The sequence below is a fragment of the Euleptes europaea genome, unplaced genomic scaffold (assembly GCF_029931775.1).
Source record: "Euleptes europaea isolate rEulEur1 unplaced genomic scaffold, rEulEur1.hap1 H_2, whole genome shotgun sequence".
NCBI classification, from domain to species: domain Eukaryota; kingdom Metazoa; phylum Chordata; class Lepidosauria; order Squamata; family Sphaerodactylidae; genus Euleptes; species Euleptes europaea.
The window spans coordinates 695,945-712,534 of record NW_026612050.1 but is presented as its reverse complement, the minus strand read 5'-3'; the positions used below and the strand labels follow the sequence as shown (position 1 = coordinate 712,534).

The 16,590-nt window shown below is 47.0% G+C and overlaps 1 protein-coding gene across 2 annotated transcripts in view; it reads left to right on the top strand.

The window, feature by feature from the left end:
• LOC130492913 (uncharacterized protein KIAA2026-like) overlaps positions 1 to 16,590 on the top strand; it is a 61,884-nt gene that overhangs the window by 6,949 nt on the left and 38,345 nt on the right. Inside the window, exon 2 of one of the 2 annotated variants that reach the window (XM_056866687.1) lies at positions 2,378 to 2,578. The exons of the other annotated variant lie outside the window; for it this stretch is intronic. Within the exon in view, the coding sequence (XP_056722665.1) occupies positions 2,378 to 2,578 (201 nt within the window). The remainder of the gene's footprint in view (positions 1 to 2,377; positions 2,579 to 16,590) is intronic. 2 annotated transcript variants of the gene reach the window in all.

Here is a 16,590-nt window from a genome sequence, read left to right as displayed (position 1 = left end):
AGGAGAGAGGCTGTGGCTTAGTGGTACAACATCCGCTTGACATGCAAAAGGCCCAGGTTCAATCCCCAGCATCCCCAGTTTAAAAGGATCAGGTGATGTGATAGCTCTTCACATGTTACCCTAAAGCAGGGGTGGGGAATGTCCAGCCCGCAGGCCGTATAAGGCCTGCTAAATCATTTGGTCTGGCACTTCGTGGGTCCTGGCAGATCTCTAGTTCAGAAGGATCTAAGACTGGCGATCTGCCCCTCCCATGGACAGGAATAGCCTCTATTCAAGGCGGACGTGAGTTTGTTTTGCCAAGAAAAGGAACCTTTTTTCTCCCTTGCAGAAGAGTTGTTAGCTATGAAGCTGCTAGGACTTCCCAAGAAACTGTGTTAACCCTTTCCCACCCGGGCTGTGGAGAAACGTATTCCCTCTGTACTACAAGAGGGCTGGGGGCGGAAGTGGCGACTATTGAGGGGTTAAAGGGGGCAGGGCCAGAATGTGCAGGGGTGAGTTCTTAGCCAGTGTGTCCTCATTTCATCCCTGCAGGCAGAGGTAGCAGGAGCTGGCTGTAGAATCCGGCCCCGACCATGCAGAGCAGAAGCAACTCCGGCATGTGGCTGGATGGCTACGCCCGGCTGGTGCAACAGGCCATCCTGTGCCACCAGGTGGGCGAGTGCACCACCGGTTGGATGCCTGCCTGCTTGCCCGCACAGGGGAGTCATCTGGTTCAGCTGCCTGCTTGGGGCTTAGTCGGCACCCCCTCTCCTTTCTGGTTCTTTCCCCTCTAAGTCCTGCAAAAGACGTGTAGGGCTAGAAAGTGCCAGATTGGGGCATTACTGGACTGGGCTCCCTCACCTACAAGCTCCGAGCGGCTTGTCGCTCACTCCACTTGTGTTTGCTGCCCTGCCTGAATCTCTCAGGCCCAGCTGGGGACGGCAGAGCTCAAAAACGAGTCGCTCTATGTGGCAGACACTTGGAGCCGTCTCCGGTCGTGCCTCTTGGCTAAATGTTTGACCAAATATAGCAGGCTAATTTTTAAGTTGATAATTTTGTATGGCCCGCGAATGATGTTATAAATACCCAAATGGCCCTTGGCAGAAAAAAGGTTCCCTACCCCTGCCCTAAAGAGTTGCTGCTAGTCAGAGTAGATGGTAGTGATGTTGATGACACAGAGGCCTGATTCATCTTCATATGTCTATATGATTTACAATCTGAAAAGAAGTAACCCAGAGGCACATCTCCCTCTTCTTCACTGTCTCGTTGACTGGCTGTGATGTTTCAGGGGCTATTTTAGCATTTGGCTACACATGAGAGTAAAATATTTGTCCCGCTTACTGGTAGTAGGACTCATGCACTCTACTACTGGGCAGTGCTGTTAGATAGTCAAAATGTAAAACCTAGTGCAGGATGAAATAAAGTAAGCAGACACAATGGGAAGTTATATAGGCAAACAAATGGAAGATATTAACAGTTGTAGGGTGAGATATGTGACAGGTCCCTGTAAAGACCTGGCTGAGAGAGAAATTCGTCACTATCTGAAATTCTAGAACTCCATTGCCAGCAAAGAGCATGCAATACTGGAATAGCTAGACCAGAGGCCTGACTCAATATGAGGAAATTTTATATAACAAAATAAGATGTTGTTTCTTTACTGTAATTCAGTTTGTCACATGAGCAAAATATAGCAATGCTTATAATTAATGTTTTGTGTGTCAAAAAGCAGGCAGTCGTGGTTTTAAAACATACTGTACATTGTGCTTTACTGAGTGCCATAAAAGGATATGTTCCAGCTTGAAAGAATTTGCTCTTCAATAGCATAAATATATGAGAATTGAAAGGTGGGCAAGGGGAGGCAGAGTTAATGGATTAATATGATCAAGTGCAGTTATGTATGCTTCTGCTTCTTTTCAGTTGGAGTCTTGGTAGTTGCTAATAAAAGTTGAAAAATACTTTTTGATCACATTGAGATTGCAACACTTGTGTTTCATATGTATGTTTTAAAGTATAGATTTGGTTTCTTACTATGCAAAAGGCATAAATGGAACCTAGCTTCAGAAAACCAAGTTGCCTCTTCAGAAGACAGTTATTCCTACTGTAAAGACAAACATATTTTTCCAGAAAGCAGCTAATAACATACAGCCCAGATGTTTTAAAAGGTGAAGAGCATGTTCTGCTATGAAGAATTGGATAGTCACTTAAATATAATAGAGAACCAATTAAAGACTGATATAACACTTTGTCAGCAAATTGTTCCCCACATGTAGCAGTACCACTTGAAGAATAGCCTTATTCATTTTAATTCACCTTTTTATAAGTTTTAAAAACATAGCTAGACAATTATTGTTGGTCAGGAAAAAATATACTTGTGCATTGATTTGGTTTTTCTTTCAAGGCACTTAAGAGAGAAGACAGCAATATCAGTAACATCTAAAGGGTTCTATGGGCTGGAAGATGAGAAGGGAACAGCTTGTGTTTCAACAAGGCGTCGTTCTACACCACGCAGTTTAGCAAGCTTGACAACAGGCGTGTGTGAATCCATAATGGTTCAGGTTCTGAGACAGGAAGAACAACTGAGAGCAAAAGAAGAAAAGAGGTAAAAGACAAAAGTGGCATGTTTGTAGCTATTCTTTTCATCCCCCTCCCCAAAGCTTTGCTCCTTTGGGAGATCAAACATATCACGTCCCTTCATTTCTGGTTCAAAATGGACTTCTCAACTGAAGATTTCTACATAATTAAGCATCACATTTAGGTACTCTGGTGTACATGCTACTGTATCAAAAATTTCTTATTCAGTTCATTTTTAATGAGAAAAATTGTTAAAGCGGTGAAAGATTTAAAATCTGTTTCATTTTGCCTCATAAATGAGGTGTGGTATTAAAATATCTATCATATAAAATGTTTAATGGACCTGTTTTTATTCTATGTTTATTTATTGATGTTTTATTTACTTTTTGCTGTTATACTTTTGTAGGGTTTTGTAATGTATCATTGTTTGTGTATCAGTTGAACGTAGCATTTTAGAGCAAAGAATTTAATATTGCTGGGAGAGTATACTTTCATCTGAATTTGAATTTGTTTTGAACTTGTTTTGTTCTCTTTAAATGTTAAATGAACATATAGTGGGGTTGCCAGGTCCCTCTTTTCCTTCGGCGGGAGGCTTTCGCGTTTAAGTGTACTCGCGCAGCACTTCCGGGTTAGAACCGGCCCTTTACCACTCAAACTAAGAGGTAAAGGCCCCTTGCGAGGCAGAACTTCCAGCTCTAAACCGGAAGTGCCGCACTTGGTATGAATGCTCGTGTGCGCGTTTGCCTGCCGACCCTCAGGTGGTCGGCGGGCAGAGGGGGCAATTGCCGGGGGTTTGCCCGCCACAAGCGGGCACCTGGCAACCCTAACATATAGTTGTATTTAAAATACTGCTTGAGTATGAGGAAACTTGTGTGATTTGGGAGGGAAAGTAATGAGAGAGGGAGACTGAAACACAGGAAAAAGATGCTCTAGGTAGCTTCCATTTTGTTGGAATAATTGGCCATTAAGCAAAACATGGTAGGGCCCTGTGATTAATCATGGAAAAGGTAAGGTAAAAAAAAAGTTTGAAGTAATCTTCAACTTAAACAATAAAACACAATAACAGCAGACTCACTAAAACAGCCCTAAAACCAACTTTCATTCTGTAATCAACTTTATTGGGGGTGGTCTTTTTGTTGATGTACAAAGTTGTATTTTTCTGCATATCTGGGTGTATAGATAACTCTCCTTTCTGAGGATGCTTTTGTGATCCATACAGGAGACATATCATTTACAGTGACACATAGTAATTGACGTTTTGCAGACTTTTGTGCATATTCTGCTTCTTTTGGAAGTTGGATGTTGCTGGCATGATGCAGTTCTGTTCTAATTCTTTATACAGTATTTGGTTGCTGTGCTAACAAATTATTAAGTATTTTATTGTTTCAAAAGGTATGATGCATTCTGTTACTTCTAACTATCTTTAAGAAAGTGGATATACTTTAAAATCTGCTGAAAGGGCTTTTCTTTTTGTAGCCATTAATGACAAGGACATGTAATGATGGAGGGGAAAGCCTGAGGAAAAAGTTTTGTTTTTTTTAAAGCAGGGCCATTATAGTTCTGATCTGTTGAAATTGCAGTTTCCTGCACTGTCAATGGCTTATTTCAAATATAATGGCACAAAGGCTCAAAGGTATTTATTACGGTCCATGATCAGCAAAAATATAATGGCACTAGTTTGCTGATATATGAGTGAGCCTGAGAAATCTTTGGGCTTTTACCATCCCCCTCATTAGGGTTGCCAACCTCCAGGTGGTGGCTGGAGATCTCCTGGGATTACAGCTGCTCTCCAGGAAACAGAGAACAGGTCACCTGGAGAAAATGGTTGCTTTGGAAGGTTGACTCTATGGCATTATACCACATTAAAGCCCCTCCCCAAACCCCACCCTCCTCAGGCTCCATTTCCAATATCTCCAGGTATTTCCCAGCTTGGAGCTGGCAACCCTACCCCTCATACATAGCAAGATAATTATTTTTTAGCATCAAAGCTGGCAAGCTATGGTATGTGCTTAGTCTGGAAGCCAAGATTACAAACAGTGCATTTGAATGCTGCTTTGCTGTGCAAGTGCAAGCTGTAGCTTGCTGGTTAAATGCCATAGAAAATTGTGGTTTGCCAAAATCCTGAAACAGGAGGCTTAAGTTGGTTCCCAGTTCATTGCTTGTTCCCAGTTCCTTAGTCACATTTCCTAGTTCCTGAATCCAGCCACAAATATTGAGGACGATTTAAAAGCTGTGCACCCTAAAATAAGGTTTGGACCACCACACATCATAGCCCCAAATTCAGGGGACTCTCCCCTCCAAGGTGGTTCCTGGTCCAAAGTCCAGTGCTTGTGCCAGTTGCTCCAAAGTGGGGTGCCTCCAAGACAAATGCACATGCAGCACTGGGGCCCAGCTGAACTCCCAAAAATCTTGGAACCACCCTGAATCACACATTCCCACACTCTGGAGACTGTTCGCTGCAAGAAGACATACAGTGGTGTCTGGTCCAAACACTGGTTCTGGCACTGCTGACTTCTATTTGGTTCACCGCCAAGAGGCCTGTATTGCAAAGAACATTTGAATAAGGAAGTGGAATGGCTAAATGTCCTCTGCACCCCAAAATAAGGGCTGGACCACCACACATCATACAGTGTTTTCCAATCCCACCTTTGTCCCGACTTAAAACAAAGAATCACTTTAATTACGAGTGCTTGCTAGTGCGTTTCATCACGCGGGTCGACTCCACTTCCAACCTTCCAGCACCCTCTTTGCCGGGCCAGCTCCGTCCATTCCAGGTAGTCCACCCCAAGACACTGGTATGCCCACAGGGCTTCACGGGAAGCACACTTCCTTCTAGCCCTTCCCCATTGAAGCTGACCAAATGGGAGAGGAGTGGCCCGGCCCCGGCAGCAGCATCTGTTTCTTCAGCTTGCACGGCTGCTCCAGGCACTTGTGCTTCTTCTCGACAGCCTGGTGGGCCTCCCGCTGCTGCTCCAGCTCCTCTCTCTCCTGGGCCAGGCGGGCCTGCAGCTGCTTCGTGGTCTCCTCGCACTCCTGCCGCTGGGCCTCAGCTCTTTCTGGCTCCAACACCAATGCCTCCACCCGTCAGAGGCAGAGCGGCGGCTATACGTCCTTGTTCTGTCCCTTCTTTGTCAGTCCATGTGTTCAATTTTTTGAACTCAGGAAGCAGGAACAAAACAGGGACAAACAAATGACAATCTAGCCATGCATTAACGACTATACACAGCTACTGATCACACAGGTTACCAAAATCAGAATTCAGTTCCTTTGCTTGGTAATTAGCAGCACATTCCAGGTTGAATTGCCTTGCATATTTTTTTGAATTTTTCACGCTGAACCGTCATTTCGGACGTGACTGCGATGCCGGAGCATACCTGCTTCGCGTTACTTAAGAGTGTACTGGCCGGGCAGGCAGGCTGGGCTGCTATTGCAGTACGGTGCAGAGGGAGCGAGGGAGGGAGTGTCCAGAAGCCAAGGAGGAAACCGAAGCCGGAGGCTTCTGCAGCTGGCAGGCTGCACTAAGCAGGAAGACACCGGGGAATGCAAAGTCCGTTAAAGAATTCCAGAAGTCAGGCCGGAACTTATCAGAGTCGAGGCAGCAGAGTTGTCAATTAGGCAGTCCAAGGTCAGGGTCACTGGCAAGACAGTCTGGGTCAAAAGCAGGCGAGATACCGAGGTTTAGCGTCACTGAGACCAGAGATCAGTACATTGCTTCCACGATTTGGTTCCTTTCTTCAGTTCCTTAAATCCAGCTGACTCTCAGAGCGAGGCTGGTCTGGCCATCAATCACTTTAATCTTTCACAGCTGCAATCTCTTGCCTCGCCAGAAGTCTTGCAGACCTCCGCCTTTCACTCATTAGAGCTCTCAGTCTTTTCCTCCTGCAAGCTCCTGGGGAGGAATCCTCTCCTGATAGCTGGCTTCCCGAGGGGTCTTCGCCAGACTTGGCGTTGTTACCTCCTTTGATCTAGCAGCTGGTTCAGGAGACGTGTCAGCTGCATACTCTGGCAAGATTGCTAAGTGGTCTAGTTCACCTTCTGAGCTCACAGAATCAGGTGAGTCCATGACACTATCCCCCCCTCAAGGGCCCCCTCCCCCAGCAGGGTGACTGGACCCAGCTTCCTAGGATATTAGCGGTGGAACTGCTGCACGAGGTCTGGGGCATGGACCTGGTTGGCTGGTTCCCAGGATCGGTCTTCGGGGCCGTACCCTTTCCAGTCCACCAAATATTGTAGGGTTCCCCTCCGATACCTTGAATCCAGGATCTGCTTTACCTCGAACTCCTCTTGCCCATCTACTAGTATTGGCAGTGGCGACGACGCCCGTTGGGAGTCATGAGCAGGTACCAGGAGGGATCAGTGGAATACTGGGTGCACCTCAGGGATCGAGGCAGATCTAATTGATACACCACTGGGTTGATCTGGCGAATGATACGATAGGGGCCGGTGTACCTATCGTCAAGTCTGCGGGACGGCTGGAGATTGGGAAGATGCCGGGTGGACAGCCACACCCGATCCCCGGGGGACAGAGGTTCACCAGGTCGTCGGTGTTGGTCCGCCTGGTCCTTAAAAGCGGGTTTGGCCTGGTCGAGGTTCTCCTGCACCAAAGCGTGTTGAGCCTGGAGTTCTTGGATAAATTCATCAGCAGCGGGTACGGTTTATGCCATGGGGGCCGCCTGCCAGAAGTGGGGATGATAGCCAAAATTGGCAAGGAATGGGGATTGGCCTGTGGAGACATGGTCCGTGTTGTTATACGCGAATTCCGTGAGGGGAAGGAACTGTACCAAGTTGTCCTGCTGTTAGCTGGTGAAGCACCGGAGGTATTGCTCTAAGATGGCATTCACCCGCTCAGTCTGCCCATTGGTTTGTGGATGATCCGCGGACGACAGGTGCAGTTGGGTGCCCAGGTGTTTATGTAATGCCTTCCAGAAGCGGGAGGTAAACTGCACTCCCCTGTTGGAGATCAGGTGCTCGGGGATTCCATGTAGCCGGAACACATGCTGGAGATACAGTCAGGCTGTCTCCTGAGCGGTTGGGAGGCCAGTGCATGAGATGAAGTGCCCCATCTTGGTGAACGAGTCCACTACCACCAGGATGGTGGTGCAGTTCTGAGAGTCCGGAAGGTCCGTTATGAAATCCAGAGACCGTATGTCATGGACGGAGTGGAGTGGGAAGTGGTTGCAAGAGTCCCGTTGGTTTCCCTGGCAGGTACTTGGCACAGTGACATGTGGAGCATTGTTGGAGGTACCAGAAAACCTCGTCCCTTAGTCGCGGCCAATTAAATGCCTGGGTAATCAGGTAGGTTGTCTTAAAGCGGCCAAAGTGCCCTGCAGGAAATGTGTCATGATAGAGTCGAATGATTTCTCCCCGCAATGGGCCAGGGGGCACATACAACTGGCCATGGAACCACAGTTCTTCTCCCTGCAATGTATAATCTGAAAGTTCTCAACCCCCATTCTCCCGGAGTTCTCATATCTTGGTGCAGGTTTCCGGGTCTTTCAGCTGCTGTTCTCGGACTCAGTCGGCTAGGGTGTGTGCTTCCACAGCTGCCGTGAAGACTTTGGGTGCTAATATGGAACCCATCTGGGAGTCTTGGGGTTGATGCTGGATGAGGTCTGGAAGCCGGAAGAGGGCATCCGCCCACCTGTTCTGGGATTTCGGGATATATTTGATCTTTAAATTGAACCGGGTAAAGAACAGGGACCAGTTCTGTAAGTGTTCTAGATTCTTATGGTCGGTCAACACAATCACCTGGTGATGAGCACCCTCCAGGTGGTGGTGCCAGGCCTCGAATGCCATCTTGATGGCCAACAGCTCCTTTCCCCAGGTCATATAGTACTGCAGGGGAGAGCTGGCAGGAGTAGAAGGCACAGGGTCTCAAGGCCGTCGTATCTGGCGCCGGCTGGGATAGGATTGCCCCCAGTGCCCGGATGGAGGCATCCGTCTCGATGGTGAATGGGAGAACTGGGTCCAGATGGGCCAAGACAGGGTCTCCAGCAAATGCCTCTTTCAAGGACTGGAACACCTCTTCCGCAGCAGGAGTCCACCGGTAAGGAGTCTTGGGCCGGAGCAGCTGGGTCAGCGGTTGTGCTCTTTTAGCAAAGCAGTGGATGAAAGTCCGGTAATAATTCAAGAACCCAAGGAACCGCTGTAATTCTTTCCGGTTCCTAGGTGCTTGCCACTGTAGAATTGTCTGGACTTTCTCGGGATCCATTTGAAGCCTGCTGGAGAGATCCGGTGGCCCAGGAAGTCAATGATGGACACTTGGACGGCGCATTTCTCTAGCTTGGCATACAAGCGGTGCTGTTGCAGCCATCGGAGCAATTCCTGAACATGTTGCCTGTTTTGCTGGGGTTCCTGGGAATAGATCAGGATGTCATCTAGATAGATGACCAGGAAATGATCCGGTAGATCCCGGAAGATGACGTTCATGAAGCGTTGGAATACGGCTGGGGAGTTACAGAGACCGAAGGGCATGACCAAGTACTCGTATTGGCCGTATAGGGTCCCTGTCAGATGCGGACCAAGTTGTAGGCCCCTTGCAGGTCGAGTTTTGAGAACATGGTAGCTTCTTTGACTTGTTCCAACAAATCTGAGATGAGGGGGAGAGGGTCCCGGTCCCGGATGGTGATGCGGTTCAAAGCTCGGTAGTCATTGCAGAGCCTGAGCTCCCTGCATTTCTTCTTCACAGAGAGAACCGGGGCGGAGGTGGGGGAAGAGGAAGACCGGATGAACCCACATTGCAGGTTCTTGGTTAAGAACTCCTGGAGAGCAATGCATTCGGGTTCTGACAAGGAATACAACTGCCCCACCGGCAGAGGAGCATCTGGCTTGAGATTAATTCCGCAGTCGTAGGGACAATGGAGTGGTAACTAATCTGCCTGAAGGCCTGGTATTCTGGAGGATGTTAACTCCCCTCTGTATCGGCGCACAAGCCCAAGACTGTCAGGTGTGCCCCTGTTGTGGCAGAAGGCGAAAAAGTGATCTGCTGGGTACACTAGTTGATGGCCGGGTTGTGACGATAGAACCAATCCATGCCCAAGACGAGGAGAAAACAGGGCATCTGGGTGATGTCCAAAGACGTCGGATCCGAATGTTGCTGGACGTACAGCAGGAGAGGGACGGTCTCCTGATTCACTGGGCCCGACTGAAGCAATCTACCATCGATAGCCTCGACCTTCATGGGCTGCTTTTGGGGCCTTAGAGGCACTTGATGTTGCTGGGCGAAGGTGCTGTCCATGTAGGACTGGGAGGCACCTGAGTCTATCAAGGCATGAGCCAGGAGCCACCGGTTACCGGGTAATAGGATCCAGACAGAGATTAGCAGGTGTTGGATCCTGGGTGGGTTGGAGCCTTGGTGGAAGAGTCTCCCCAGGCTAAGAGGCTCGCGTTCACCTGGGGCTTGGGGGTTTAATGGCCCCCGTCATTTCTCTGGGCAGGTGCATGCGTAGTGACCCCTTCCCCCACAATATAAGCATAAGTTGCCGGCCCGACAGCATGCCTTTTCTTCCTGGGTCAGGTGGGGCTGCATCGCCCCGAGTTGCATGGGTTCCCCCATGTCTGGGAGTGGCCTTGGTGCAGGAAGGGGCTAAAGCTGATGCCGGGGTTTTCCCATCCATTCTATAGTTGACCTTGGTACCCTTGTGTGTCTGCCGACGATCCTCCAGACAACCGTCGATGCGTAGACACAGGTCAGTCAGGGTGGCCAAGGTAGTAGGACGGTGTACTCGGGCCACTTCACCCAGGGCCTCATAATTAAGCCCCTCCAGGTACTGATCGCAGAGGGCAGCATCATTCCATTGCAGGTCCTGGACCAGAAGCTGAAAGTCAGTTGGCGTTCCCCTCCTTATGTGCCTCGGTAAAGGCAGTCTTCAGATGCTGCTCAAACTGAGAGTAGTTCTGAAGCAGCGGAGAATCCTGCAATAGGAGGGGCGTGGCCCACCAGGCAGCTTGGTCCTTCAGCAGGCTGATCACAAAGCTCACTTTGAGCTGGTCTGTTGTGAAGACTTGGGCCCGGGTGCTCATGTACAGGCGGCATTGGGCCAGGAAGGTAGAGAAATCCTCCCGCCTCCCATCAAACTTCTTTGGAACACGGAGGGGGCACTTGCTAGCAGGTGACAGTGGGGCAGCTCCTGCTGCCATCTGTGCCTGTAATTGGGAGACCACCGCTGTCAGTTGGATGAGTTGGGTCTGCAGGGTCCGGTTCTTCTCAGTCAGGTCTTCCAGGGCCTGTTCCATGCTGGAGTTTTTCACAAGACCCTCCCTCAAGAGTAGCACCGTGAGATGGTGGAAGCAATCTGTACTGGCCAAGCAGGCAGGCTGGGCTGCTACTGCAGCACGGTGCAGAGGGAGCAAGGGAGGGAGTGGCCAGAAGCCAAGGAGGAAACCGAAGCCGGAGGCTTCTGCAGCCGGCAGGCTGCACTAAGCAGGAAGACAGCGGGGAATGCAAAGTCCAATAAACAATTCCAGAAGTCAGGCCGTGGCTGGTACTTATCAGAGTCGAGGCAGTAGAGTTGTCAATTAGGCAGTCCAAGGTCAGGGTCACTGGCAAGACAGTCCGGGTCAAAAGCAGGCGAGAGATATCAAGGTGTAGCGTCACTGAGACCAGAGATCAGTACATTGCTCCCACGCTTTGGTTCCTTTCTTCAGTTCTTTAAATCCAGCTGACTCTCAGAGCGAGGCTGGTCTGGCCATCAATCACTTTAATCTTCCACAGCTGCAATCTCTTGCCTCGCCAGAAGTCTCGCAGACCTCCGCCTTTCACTCATTAGAGCTCTCAATCTTTTCCTCCTGCGAGCTTCTGGGGAGGAATCCTCTCCTTCTGATAGCTAGCTTCCCGAGGGGGTCTTCGCCTGACTTGGCGTTGTCGCCTCCTTTGATCTAGCAGGAGACATGTCGGCTGTATTCTCTGGCGAGATTGCTAAGTGCTCTAGTTCACCCTCTGAGCTCACAGAATCAGGTGAGTCCATGACAAAGAGCCCCTTTAACACAACCTTTGGTGTTTGCTCCGCCCCCGTCACAAAGAATCTCCTGCAAAATAACCTTTCCTTTCCTTTTATCCCTTAGAAGCTCCTTGATCAATTGATCTTGAGCAGCATATATCTAGTGTTGGAGGGATATAAGGACTGAAACAAATCTTGCCACTGACAATGTAGCCTTGGGGTCCCTATCACTTAGTAAAAAAGGCATTATGTCAGTCACAGAGGCATTGGATTTGTATATTAAAAGGGGGGAAATATAGTGCGATCGAAGTTCCTCGTAAAAGCGGCATTCCAAAAGGGCATGGGCTAATGAGTCAATAGAGCCAGAAGAGCAAGGGCAGATCCTGTCTGAGTATGGTATATTCAGAATTCTGCCCTGCATTACCATAGAAGGGTTAGCATTCAATCTAGCCAAGCAAAAAGCTCTACAGAGACGAGGAGTTGTTAGATAATATGTATAGGCAGGCAGACCACGTGGAGGGGGTATTCCGAAGAACTGGGATGAACAGACACGACGAGCACGAAAAGTAGTGCCTGCAAAATAACAGCAGCGCGTTAGCTAGACACATGCTAATGGCTATGCAAACAGGAACGAAGGAGCAGGCGAGTGTGGGGTGTGTGGAATTTCTCCTTTTGTGTCGGAACCTTGAATAGACATTTTTAAAGTCGCATTTTAAAAAAGAGCTTTGAGCGAGTATCAAAATTGACCATGATTAATGGCCAGAGAGTAAGCTCCTTAGCTCCACCCACTCCCCTCCTCTGAACTTCTCCTCTGAACTTCTCTTTGTTCGTCACATATGTCTTACCCAGGTCACTGAATTATGAGCAAGGGTGGAGCTTGGAAGAATGGCAGAAGCATAATTCTGGATAACGCAGTCATTATTTAAAAGTCTGTCCCCCCATATTTCCTCCAAGCCACACATGGTAACCTGTATATTTAAAAGCTAAAGGGTTGTGAAAATTATTATTTCTGTGCATGGATTTTTCTGTGCTTGTAGTTGTCAAGATTCATACCTGTAGTATGAAGATTCATACCAGCATGGTGTTCATATACTGAAAGCACTTGGACCGTGGTCATCCTTTACTGAGCTTGTTTGGGATGTACTGTTCTACCAGAAGAATTCAGGTTGTACAAGGACAGGGCATTTCAAATGGCATAATCAGATGAGGGTGGAGCTTGTTTAATGAATTTGCATATAATTACAGTACAGTACGTGTGTGTGTGTGTGTGTGTGTGTGTGTGTGTGTGTGTGTGTGTGTGTAAAGTGCCTTCAAGTCGCAGCCGACTTATGGTGACCCCTTTTGGGGTTTTCATGGCAAGAGACTAACAGAGGTGGTTTGCCAGTGCCTTCCTCTGCACAGCAACCCTGGTATTCCTTGGTGGTCTCCCATCCAAATACTAACCAGGGCTGACCCTACTTAGCTTCTGAGATCTGACGAGATCAGGTTAGCCTGGGCCATCCAGGTCAGGGTAGTACAGTACATACACATATTTAAAAAGTGACTTAACACCAGGGTGGATAAAAATCAATAATTTTTTAAATTAAAAATCAAATTTTAAAAATTTAAATAATATTTTTAAAAAATAAAATGTTTTTTCAGAAAAAATCTATCTAAAGATTGTTTTCTATTTAAGATACATTATTCTCCAAAGGTTATTCACCATGAAATAAGGATTAGTTTTTAATTATGTAGCATGAGGTTGTATACTCATGCAATGTTTAAATGTTTTGGTAAATGAATTCCATTAATCCATTCACAATGTCATGCTCTTCCAGAGGTTTATGTAAGACTAATTTGGGCAGTTTGTCTATCTAGAAGATATTATCACAGATGCTTGGTTTCGCAGTTCTCAGAACTATGAATTTGAGTCTGCAGAGGTAACATACCTGTTCTTCACAGCAAAAATGTTATAAAATTAACATACAAAGTTAGAAAAAGACCTTAATCCCATTGTTCCTTTGCAAATCTATGTACACAGAATCAACCCTTTACCCCTTAAGTGCTAGGTTTGAAGAAGTTCAATGAACAGAAGTTTGTTTGGAATGGAATAAATCTGTACAAGGAGCTAACTGTGAGGAGGGAGGGGCAAGCAGTAAAAATGAAAGTGAAACCTTTTGAGTAGAATATTCTACAAGTCTTGGGATCTTTGTGTATAGCCTGAGGTTCATCATATTATTCTCTGCCCAGAGGAGAAAACCTATAATGGCAGCAGGCCATAAAAGAGTGTAGAAAACGATGACTTAAATCTAGACTTACTGACTAATGATTTAAATAGATTTGATTTAAATCAAATCCACCCTGCTTAACACCCTATCGCCAATCATTTCACAGTAGACTGAGTATACTATACTGAAAGGAAAAGTGGGAGAAAAGTTAAATAAAGGAAAGGTTTGGTGGTTCCAATATGTTTAGTTATATGTTTATCTGATAGATTGTGAGACTTTCATTTTACTTAGTGATTTATTTGATTGTGGATTTTTTAAAATCTTCAGTGCATTGCTGATAGTCAGAAAGCCAACAACCTATGTCTGTACAAGTAGCACTGTGAACCAAGTGATGGCAAATTCCAAGCCAAGTTTTAATGTTAAGTGTACATCAGTTTTATAGTACTTTGTCTGTGTTTCTGTATAGGTCACCTTGACTGTTGTTTATGCTAAAAAGCATTCAAAAGTATCAATCCTACATCATGAGGCTTAATTTTTTTCCTTCTCATGGTTTGATGGACATGTATGATGGTAATGCTTTCTTAACACCTTAGAGCAGGGGTCTCAAAACTGCGGCTCCAGAGCCACATGCGGCTCTTTGGCCCGTTGAGTGCGGCTCTCCGAACTTGGTTCGGAGCCCCTGCTCTTGCGCCCGCTCGCGCCGGCAGCCGGCTGCGGAGAGAGCGAGCGAGAGCACTGTCTCTCTCTCACCCCGCCGTGGAGAATGGCCGGGTCCCCCTTTCCCTTGCCCTCAATGGTTGGGAGACTAAAGCCTCCCCTCCCCTCTAGCCGCACGATTGCTGGGTGGGCGGCTCGGCGGTTCCTGGCCCGCCCTGCCACCTATCAGCTGTTGGGCGGGGCGGGCTTCCTTTGGTAGACCTGGCCTCCGGCTGAGTCCCATTGGGAGGCCATGTCTACCCACTGGCTTTCTTGGCGGTAGACCTGGACTCCAAGGAGGGGAAAAAGTCCCCCTTCAGAGGCCAGGTCTACTAATTGGCTTCTATGGGCCTCCGGAGGCCAGGTCTACTGCCAAGAAAGCCAATGGGTAGACCTGGCCTCCCAATGGGACTCAGCCGGAGGCCAGGTCCACCAATAGGCTTTTATGGCGGTAGACCAGGCTTCCAGACGAGGACTCCAGACGGAGAGGGGGAAATGGCAGGGACTTACAATTTAATTTTTATCAATAAATAAGATCACTATTAAGTATGATATCAAGTTTTATTCAGTGTACCTATAGTTTAATTAAGACTTAAAACTTTAGTTAAAGTTTATTAAGTTAATAAACAGTGTACCTACCTATATAGTTTAAGTTTAAGAAATTTGGCTCTCAAAAGAAATCTCAATCGTTGTACCGTTGATATTTGGCTCTTTTGACTAATGAGTTTGCCGACCCCTGCCTTAGAGGGTTTGAGGGGACTGTTCGCTGTGGAGCATTTTCCCCTTTTAAATTTTTTTAACTTTTCAAAAGGGCTTTTTTCCCTCTGTTGGCGGCTGGGAAGCCTTGGAGGAGGTGGCACACTTGCGCCGCTCCCTGCCACTGCGGATCCACCTCCCCCCAACTCAGGAACGGGCAGCCAGTCTAGTAATCATTATTTTACTACCTTAGAAATATTTCTAAGTGTTCCAGGTGTTAATCTAAGAAAGTATTCTTTACATATTGTAGTATTGTCAGTATAGTTTTATATTTGAAATGTAAAATAACTTAGAATTCTTCCATTTTCTACAGTATGTGCAACCATTATTTATTTATTTATTTATTATTTATTTTATTTAGAACATTTTATTGCTGCTTCTCTTGGAACCTGCTTACAAAAGGTGGATTACAAAATAAAAGTAATAAAAAATAAAACATATTAATTAAAATCTAACATTTAAAAAGCCACAGCCAGTCTCAAAACATAACCCTGGATGAACAGAACATTTTGGCTTGGCACCTAAAAGAAAACACTGTAAGCCCCAGGCAAGCCTCAGGGGGAAGGGTATCAAGTGAGGTGCCACTACTGGAAAAGCCCTGTTTCTTGTTGCCACCAGGCTTACCTCTAAAGGCAGGGAACACAGAGAACAAAAGGCGCGATCGGGTGGGTGGGGTGGGGGAAGAACCCGCCACCGCTGTTGCGCAGAAGGCGCGATCGGGTGGGGTGGGGGGTAGAAGTCAGGACACCCTGCCCATCAGCTGGCCGGCGGGAGCGCGCTGGGAGAGGGCCCGGCAGGCGAATTACCGTATTGACCCGAGTATACGCCGAGGTGAGTTTTTTAAGCCAAAAATCATGGCTAAAAAACTCGGCTTATACTCAAGTATATTACCATCCCAAGGTTGCTCACAGCAGTTCTATTAATTAGCTCACAGCTTGCAGTTGGACACAGATGGGAGGGGGGAATTTGTTCATCTTATTGAAGACTCTTTCGAAACAGCATGGTGTTTGGTGGGAAGAGATCAGATCGGTGGCCTAAGTTTTCTATAAAATGTAGTCTGTTTTAATTGGCCTTATCCTTCCCTGTTCCACTCCATCCTGTTCCCTTCCATCGTCCCTTGTCCCTTTGCTTAGTATGTGTGCCATCTATGATGGCCTATGCTGCTTGGCCATGGACTGAATTTGCTAAAGCTCTTAGAAGTTAAGACCTACACTACAAGAACCTTAGTAAGTGTATTTGGGAAGTCAGCTTTATTATTTTTGTGTGCTTAAATCCTTTATTGGAACTAGATTGTTTTTAAAATATTTTTCTTTACTTTCTTTCTAATATAGCTTATTTTGCTTTATGGTGTGTTGCATTATGATGTATCTGCTAGTCCAAAACCAGGTTAAGCTTGGTTACATTATCAACAGAGAGGCTTGCTCCAGGATTTCGGGTTTGAG